This window comes from Chondrus crispus, genomic scaffold (assembly GCF_000350225.1).
Source record: "Chondrus crispus Stackhouse genomic scaffold, scaffold_373, whole genome shotgun sequence".
NCBI lineage: Eukaryota > Rhodophyta > Florideophyceae > Gigartinales > Gigartinaceae > Chondrus > Chondrus crispus.
In genome coordinates, this window is record NW_005179268.1 from 50,036 (window position 1) to 59,228 (window position 9,193).

Consider the following 9,193-nt stretch of genomic DNA (forward strand, 5'->3'; position numbering starts at 1 on the left):
TGCGGGTCGCTATGGACGTCGCCCTGCGCGCGCTGGCCACCTTCCCCGGCGCGCTGCGCCGCTACGCCGTCATCGACGTCGGCGCGGGCGCCGGCGCCCCGCTCGCGAAGCTCGCGCTCGCAAAGGGCCTGCGCTGGCTCCTCGCCGTCGAACCCGACGAGGCCGCGTACGCGGGGCTCGCCGCGCTCAGGAAGAGGGGCGTCAAGTTCGTGCCGGTGAAGGGGGCGCTGTCGGACGTGGCCGGCGAGAGGGAGATGGCGTTTGGGAAGGCGGGCGAGGGGGAGGGCGGCGGCTGCTTTGATTGCGGGGGGAATGGAGAGGGCGGCGTGAAGCTCGGGTGGAAGAAGGAGAAGGTGTCGACGCACTTGCTGGATGAGCTGGTGCTGCAGGGGAAGCTGGGGGTGTTTGACGACGCGAAGATCGGGGTGCTGAGCGTGGGCGTGGGCGGGCACGAGGGGAAGGTGCTTGCGGGCGGGAAGGGGCTTTTGGCGACGGGGCGGGTGGCGTATGCGCGCGTCAAGGTGGACGTGAGGGCGTCCAGAGATGATACGCTGACGTGCGTGAGGGAGCTGCTCGGGGCGGGGCTCAAGTGCGTGGGGCTGAGGTTCGACGGGGTGAGGGAGGAGGAGAAGACGGTGGAGAAGTTCCCAATGTTTGGGCAGCAGGTGACGTGGAGGACGGCAGAGGTGTTCTATAGGTTTGTCAACGCCACGGGCAGAAGTACAGACTTGTTTTGTGCGAAGAGGGTTGGGTGAGGTGGAGGGAGAGGAAGAGGGAGAGGGAGAGGGAGAGGAAGAGGGAGGAGGAGTTGATAGGCTGCAGTGGGGTGAGGGGTGTGTGACGGGGTTTGGGGTTCTTTTGGGGTTGGTGTGGAAGATGGGAGGGCAGGGCGCGGGGTTGCCCTTTGCGAAAACGTGACAGGTGACATGACTCGTATGGAGGATAAGAAGAAGAGGAAAGGAGAAGGGGAATGGAGAAGACGATGGAGTGTCGGAGTGTGTCGGGGTGAGCAAAAAGGGAACGAATGGGGCAATGGTACCGGCAAAGGGCGAATATCAAGCGACTGTTGGAGCTTGATTAGAGTCTTAGTCTTTCTGTGTATTAACAAGTGCTGTCCCAATGTTTTGCAAGATGTTATTGCGAAGGGCATGTACCGTACGTTAAAGAAATGGTGTCCAAACTGACTTTACAAAGTTTCAATTTGCAATACAAATGCATATATCTTTTACAAAAAAAAGCTGGCCTCATACAGTATGACGCAAATCGCATGTCGTCTACCTCTCTAGCTACGTGTAGAGAGGTAGACACACCAGTGGTATGGAGACATGATGGACTACTATGCCCCCATAGAGACTCTTGCCCCAACTAGACCCAGCCCGGTAGTGGTATGGAGACATGATGGACTAGTATGCCCCCAGGAGTGCGCCACCATGTGCACTAGTGAACGGAGGTAGCTCTCTGCCGTTGTAAACTCCCACAAGGACAGCGCGATGTGAAGAAATGTGAAGGGTACAGCATCAAGTAGGTTGCACGTGTTGCACGTGTTGCGTGTGCGTAGTGGGAAAGCGTATAAGCATCTAGACAGTGTTGGGGAAGAATGTACAGTATGGGAACAAAAAAGGGCGTGGTAAGCATTCTTCCACTGCCTTGCAGACCCAAAAAAAAGCACACACTCAAGGCAGTGGAAGAATGCTTACCACGCCCTTTTTTGTTCCCATACAGTGGTACCTTCTATATATCGCACCCCAGTGTCACAACGCTTCAAAGTGCGATATATCCGATAGTGCGATGTAGCAAATACTCTCGAAAAAGATTTTTTTTGTTATGTTGAGGCAATGACGTGGAACTGGGCAGAACTACTCAGCCGCCGTCGCCGTAAGCCAAAGTTGGAGGTACCCTTGTACTGTGCGGGTCGCTTGTACAGTACGGCCTCTACTAGGGGCTTCTAGAGCGACACGTGTGTAATGTCATACACGTGGCTGATTTCGTGTCAAGCCCGAAACAGTGCGATATATCCGGTAATGCGCTATTCAGAAGTGCGATATAGAGCTACCCCCCCCCCCCCCCCCCCCCCCCCCCTGTATCTTTATTTACAACAGAGCTAATAAGACCCAACAGAAAGGAACGCACCACGCGAGACTTTCCCGCGCGTGTGTCATGGCCGTGTCGCTGGCGAGGAATAGCTGTAGTGTAAATTTATTTCAATAGGTAGGGATGGCCGATGCTATATCATATGAGCTGTAACTGTGTGGACAGACAGGAAGACACCTCGGACAGAAGTCGCCTTTCATCCGGCCACGCTTCATGGCGAACCGCGCAAAAACAATGCCCAGTCGTGCTTTTCCGACACCTGCCACATCACAACTGTAACAAGATACACAAGTCCAGATGCCGTCACACTGGTGTGCTGTACTGTACTTGCCAAAACCGAGCCTGTACGCAGTCGCGGGAGAGATATAAAACGTGGCCCACAGTTCAGATACTGTACTGTGAGCAAACACGAATCTCGTTTTTTAATGGCGACAGCGCACCGAATTCAAAAAAGCCAGATACCGTACCTTCGAAGGTACGTGTAAATCGGCCATCGCAGCGATGACGTCCTACCTCGCTTGTCAGAGTTGGACAGGAGCACGTGATAGTCGAGCAAAGTTCGATGATGAGTGAGTGATGCTCGTCATCCCGCAATTCGGGGACTCGAGTGCATGACATCATGCTGAATGAGTGGGAACCAGCGACAAATACAAGGCCTTGGTTGTCAGAGTTGGACAGGAGCACACAATATTCGAGCCAAGTTCGACGATGAGCGAGTGATGCTCGTCATCCCTCAATTCGGGGACTCGAGTGCATGACATCACGCTGAATGAGTGGGAGCCAGCGTCAAATACAAGGTGCAAGCCCATTCCCCACCCCGCCGCTCGCTGTGCTTCGGCACCCCATGTTTCTGGGACGTGGCCACAACGACTTGTTGTCGTACGCGATGCATGTCGAGATGTGCTGCTGCTCGATGAAAGCAAGAAGGGCAGCATTGGTCAAGGTTGTGAAGAGAGAACATGTAAATTCGCCGTTGTGCCATCCTGGCATCACCCACAGTACTGAACGCCTGTCAAAACATTCTGAGCAGGAATTTGTAGATGTGCGCAGTTTGCATCTAGTACCACTCTGGGCATAATGATACCAATTCAGACAAGGTGCAGAGAAGGCAAAGTACTGTATACAATGTGGGACGGCGCAAGGGCATTACCGTGCCAATATAGCAAAGAGAGACGTCAAGTTAACTTGCGCACAACGTTATGATGTTCTCAACAGTGTCAAACTAAGACTGGAGTGAGACTTGAAAAATCAGGAAGGCAGGGAGGCGTAGTTGACAACGCTTGGAGCGGCATAATTTTTCGCAGACTGGACGCAAGTTCGTGGACCCATCGAAATCGAAACCGGAGCTCGCCCTTCCAAGAGCTATCAGGTGAAATCCGGACAGATGTGGTGACACTGTCCCGTAACATGTTACGTTGCACGAGAGAACAGTGGACTCACACCATAGATCTGTTTACCGCAAATTCATGAGCTGCGTGACTCTACTGAAAACGGTTATGTAGAAATGCGAAATAAGCCTTCCAAGGTTCGGCAGAATGGAAACTCATGGCCTTTGTGTGATTCCAAGTCACCGCTCAACGTGCGGGTGGCTGTTTTCTACGCCTGCGCCTTACCCGTATGCTTGAAGTGGTTGCTTGCCGAAAACTGTGGGATGGCGTCCCTGTTGAAGGCCATAGCTCTTCTTATTCTGCGTGGGAGCTTGAGGCTCTGCTGCCCATGTTACTGCGGTTCCGAAGGGTACGCTCAAGGGTACGGCAAAAACGGTTAATTCCCTCCCTGCTCTACATCTCCGTATATTGCTGCGTCTATGTTTATACTATACTCTGTTTCCTCTATGTTGTTGGTACGGCACAGTACAGGACTGTGTTGCTACGCAAAAACTGAGATAGTGCACTGGTGAGATAGCGAAATACTTGCTGTTGCCATGGCACAGAATCATTCCAATTCTTCAGCATCACTCCTATCACGTCCAGGGTCTCATGCAAGTTAAGTCTGATCTGAACGGCGGTCCCACAAACTGTAGATGAGGTTCGTTTTTTGGTCTACTGTATGCGGCTGCATGACTTGCGTGAACGGCATGTACCAAGGGTACTGAATGACATGGCAAAGCCACGAGGATCTGTTACAGTACTGTACATAAGTGGACCGGCGCACGTGCCAGTGCATGAACGCGTCGCGCACGTGGCCTCATCTTCAATGCTCCTCATACGAAGACCAATCTTGATAGACATGGACATTCCTCCTCTGATCATAATTGCATGATTACGCCAGTATCAGTATCTACTCTGATCGAAAAAGAGAGAGAAAACCCTTGTTCGCACATTCGTTGCCTCCGCAGGCGGAGCCATATTGGTTGGTATCACCACCTTGCTTATGTATCTCCCCCCCCCCTCCCCCCTCCCCCTCCCCCCCTTTGGCCATTTTCAGTCTCTGGCCGAAATGTTTGCCAGCAGCAAAAATCAGCAGCTCTCACCTTAGAACGGCCATAGCTTTTAAGTCACGCAGACATGTTATTCTTCGAACCACTTTAAATACCTAGTCTTCTCTCGCCCATCTCTTCATCATCACATCTTCACGCACACACTCAGAATCTCTCACACACCATTTTACTAGTTTTCCTACTCAAGTTCCTACGAAAATGACTTCGCCAGCAAGCCTGCCGGTCAAGCGTCTATGCATCTTCTCGGATGGGTCGTGGTCGGACGCCGAAAAGGAAGTGGGGACCAACATCTTCACGATGGCCAAGGCGGTGAAGCACACATGCAAGGAAAATATCTCGCAACTGGTGTTCTACGACGCTGGGGTGGGCACGGCCGGGAGCGTGTCGGACCTAATCAGAGGCGGGGCGTTCGGCGACGGAATCGACCGGAACATTCAAGACTTGTACTGGTTTCTGGCGCTAAACTACACGGTGGGCGACGAGGTGTACCTGTTCGGGTACTCGCGCGGGGCGTACACGGTGCGGTCGCTGGCGGGGATGATCGAGCACGCGGGGCTGGTGGGGCGGGACCACGTGGACTTTGTCAAGGAGGCGTACGACCTGTACCGGTCCGGGGTGGGGAGCGAGTCGGGCGAGGCGCGGGCGTTCCGTGCGGCGCACGGGGAGCGGATCGCGATCAAGCTGGTGGGGTGCTTCGACACGGTGGGAGCGCTCGGGCTGCCGGAGGACCTACCGCTAGGGCTGGGGCTCGGGCGCGACCGGGGCAAGTACGAGTTCCACCACACGCGGATCGGGGAGCTGGTGGAGCACGGGATCCACGCGCTGTCGATCGACGAGACGAAGAAGGTGTTCCTGCCGACGCGGATGGAGGCGCACGCGCGCCGGGGCGCGGGGCAGGTGACGGAGAAGTTCCTGCCGGGGCACCACGGCGGGATCGGCGGCGGCAGCCGCGACGAGCTGGGACTCGCGCACAACGCGCTGCGCTTCATGCTCGACGAGATGCGGCGGCGCGGCGTGGCGCTCGAGCTCGACGAGGCGCAAATGGGGCTCGCGCGCGACATCTACGCGCCGCCCGTGGACGGCGGCGGGTTCGGCGACGCCGCGCTCCGCTTCGTGACGGGGACGCAGGCGCGCAAAGTCGGCGGCGTCGAGTGGCTGCATGAGAGCGCCGTGCGGAGGTGGGTGCGCGTCAAGCAGTGGCGCCCCGACGCGCTCAAGGGCATGGAGGAGGCGATCCGCGAGGCAGGGCGCGCGATGGGCGCGAGTTGAGCGGCCGACGCGGATGGCATGCGGGCGGGGGCTCCCGGGCCGGAGCGGCCCGGGCTCGACGGGGCATGCGTTCGTGGGAGGAGGTGAGGGGAAGACCCGCGTTGGCGTTGGCGGAAGGCGCGTAAAGTTTAGCGATCGTGTAAAGGTTGGAGGGCGGAGATTCGGGAGATTATTGTGGGACGCAGTGCCGTAGTTGGGCACAGCGAGCGGGGTGGCGCACAGCGAGCGAGTGCGGCAGTCTGGCGGGCAGTCTGGCGGGCAGTCTGGCGGGCAGTGTGCACAGGAGAGCCTCCGTTCATAAAGTTATTGTGCTGTACCACTCCAGACAAGTATTATTTGGTAAAAAAGGCTAATTTGGTGATTCAATTCTCGTTGCTCCCACTGTACGAAAGCATGCCGCTGAGGTAAACTCAGTGCGGACAATGGGGACAGTCATTCATCCCTGGACTCCAGGGAAACGCTCTGGGGCTTGGAGCATTCACCACGTCTACAGTTCCCCGCAATGTTGCCTCCTCGTCTTCGAAAAGCTGAAGGAAAATGTCAACAACGAAAAGTCCGCTTCACTTGCAATAAAAGGGGCAGAGATACTCCTAAAAATCATGATAGCGTTAACAAGATTGTTATGAATGCAAGTACTCCCAGGCCACAAGTACCAAGAGAAAAGAGTCACACGGGCAGAAAAGAAATGATTCAGCTCGGGACGCCGGCAATTTATCTGACATTTGGCCATTTATTGCGCGCAGGAAGCAGAAAAAATTGAGGAGGATCGGCTACAGCAACAAAGGCGGAGGAGAAGGCTGCCCGGCAAAAAAACAAAGAGAACTGCAGAAAGAACAGTAAGCAGAAGCGAAAAAGCTGAGGGCACAAAAAAGTCTGGGAAGCATGAAAAGTGGCAAGGCCTCAAAGCCTGTCAACTCAACCAAGAAGCGGGCACGATCAACTGCGGTTCCAAAGGTGCACGAAGGCCCCTCCCCAACGTGCGTCAATTCCTCATCATTCCCCATCAGCGTTGCCGCGTCCGCGTTACTTGGTCTTTCTGGGGCCGGTCAAATTTCCAAATAGACCTTTTTCTAAACATCTGTGTATTGCCGCACCAATAAAAGAAAATTCGAGGATTCTCTGATCCAGTACGGCTAGAGATTCTGTATCTCCTCCCGGTTGATTAGCAAACGCAGAGCATCCATTACTACCAGTCTGACCTCATTTGGGCAAGGGGAAGTAGTTTTTCAAGTTAATTTAAAAAGATTTTACCAAATTATACTTTCGTGGAAGGGTACATTGTACAGGGTACTGTTGTGGATTCTCCCATTTGTGAGGTGCCGTGATAGACCTCAAGTGATATGTTAAGGGGTGGCAGCTTATTCTACAGGCAATAGGTGAGAGCACAACAGGCTCGTGGGGTCGTCTTTTCCCCACCGGTAAAACTCTGTCCTTCCTCTTTCTTTTGCTATGAGTCATCCGACTTGCTCTATTTATACTGGTAGCTTATGCCCTTTGGCGTTGTCAACCTACACTATCTGCATTAGTAATGCAGTGGCATTTCGTTGCCATCCAAGTTGTGGTCGCCTGGGAGTTGCTCCTGTCTCCTCGGCGTAGCATTAACTCTTGCATTTGCCAACCTCTGTGATCAGTGTAGCTAGTGTCTAGACGCAAGCGATTTGACCTCATATGAGGTCAGGCATGGCCTCATGTGAGGCAAAAATATATACATTAAATCGAAACTTTATAAAGTTAGTTTTGGACACCATTTCTTTAACGTATATGCCCTCGGCAATAACATCTTGCAAAACATTGGGATGGCAGTTGTCAATACACAGTGAGACTAAGAATCTAATGAAGTTTCAATGATCAGTTGACTTTTTAAACAGGCGTTTTGGTTTCGAAGATATCAACGTAAAACGTTTGGAGGTTGGTCAAAAAGGCTTCTTTTTTCAGGCATTCTAAAAATGACTGGAAAAGACGTGCAGACCTCACCGAACTCCACCCTTCCGCAACGCAGAAGTCAACTGCGGTGGCGTGAGTATCTTTTTCCATCTTGTTGAGCTAGCACAAGTCGAGAAAAAATAAGTTGAAAAGTGACCTCATATGAGGTCATTTGTCGTCTAGACACTAGGCCCATAAATTGAGAACCGTGTGAAGGGCTTGATTAATGTTTAATTTTTTGGACTAGATTTTAGTTGTAATTTCGAGGGCGCTCCTACTGTTCCGCTCCAGCCCTTCGCGCCTCTCGCTGGCCCTCTCTCAATCACCCCATGGCCTCGACCGCCGCCCAGTGCCAAAGCGAACACCGTTTGCCACGTGTCCGTGCGCGTATCAGTACTGTTGTGGCTCGTCCTGAGACACAGTGATTGCCGAGAAAATCTTTTACCTCCTTTCGGCGGGAGGCCAGGCGTCAAGAACGCAAGAGTCCACTTGAGCTCCTTGTCGAGAAATCCACTCGATGCCTGCCTCCCCCGTTTCCTACTCACCCCACTCCCGCTTATCTACTCACAGCCGCGCCCGATAAACTATCACTACCACTACCCCCGATCCAAACCCTTGCACGCAGCCCGCCAGTCTTCTCTTGGCCCACTCCTGCGCCCGCAGTCCTCCGCTTGCGGTTTCAGGATCTTCTTGCGCGCCTTCCGTTGGCCTGCGCCTGTCCTTTCTCGCCTCCGATTGCTGTTCAAGCTTCGCCCGCGCACCTTTCTTTGGCCCGCGCCTGTCCTTGTTCGCCTCCGATTGCGGTTCAAGCTCCGCCCGCGCGCCTTTCTTTGGCCCGTCGTCGTCCAAACGCAATGCCGCGCGCTTCGCTTCGCCCTGTCCTCCAAGCGCAAATCCCGCGCGCCCCCTTTCCTGCGCAGTGTACATCCCTGGGCGCTGGGCTTACAGCATTCCTAACAGTACTGTACTGTACCATACCGTACACGCGCCTCCTGTACTCGCGCCTGTTCCACCGTGTGCGTCGCCGCGGCTACCGCGACGCGGCGGCTCGCTGTGCACGGGACGCAGCGAGTGAGTGTCTACAGTACCGAAAATGTTGCCCCAACAGGGGGAACGCAAGTTACGTAAAACAACGGGTGGCAAGTCGCCTTCGCCCACTGCGCCCCGCCCTTGTCACCAAAACACTGCACACTCTCAGTAGTACTGACTCAGTACTACTGAGAGCGTACAGTACTACTGAGAGTGTGCAGCGCCAACGGCTGAAGCAGGCACAGAACAGTCGCATCATCATCCACCTGTATCATCCAGGAAGCATCCAGACTGCGAATCGAGGTGCTGATGAATCTGGCAACCTCCGAAGATTCCGCCTCCTTGTTGAAGCGCAGCGAGAGCAGGACCGATTCGGTACTGTGGGAGCGCGCAAAACGCAAGGCGGTATCCAGCTCGGTCATGAACCAGGCGGCCCTGGAT

The 9,193-nt window shown here is 54.4% G+C and overlaps 2 protein-coding genes; both read left to right on the plus strand.

The window, feature by feature from the left end:
- Positions 1–935: 935 nt before the first annotated feature.
- CHC_T00000815001 (hypothetical protein) lies at positions 936–1,193 on the plus strand. XM_005718157.1 is given in 2 exon segments: positions 936–1,184; positions 1,185–1,193. 1 exon segment carries the CDS (start codon positions 936–938, stop codon positions 1,182–1,184), a length of 249 nt encoding a protein of 82 aa, XP_005718214.1. The 3' UTR covers positions 1,185–1,193.
- Positions 1,194–3,595: 2,402 nt separating this feature from the next.
- CHC_T00000816001 (hypothetical protein) lies at positions 3,596–3,859 on the plus strand. The gene has a single exon (XM_005718158.1). The coding sequence runs from the start codon at positions 3,596–3,598 to the stop codon at positions 3,857–3,859; it is 264 nt and encodes an 87-aa protein (XP_005718215.1).
- The last annotated feature ends 5,334 nt before the right edge of the window (positions 3,860–9,193 follow it).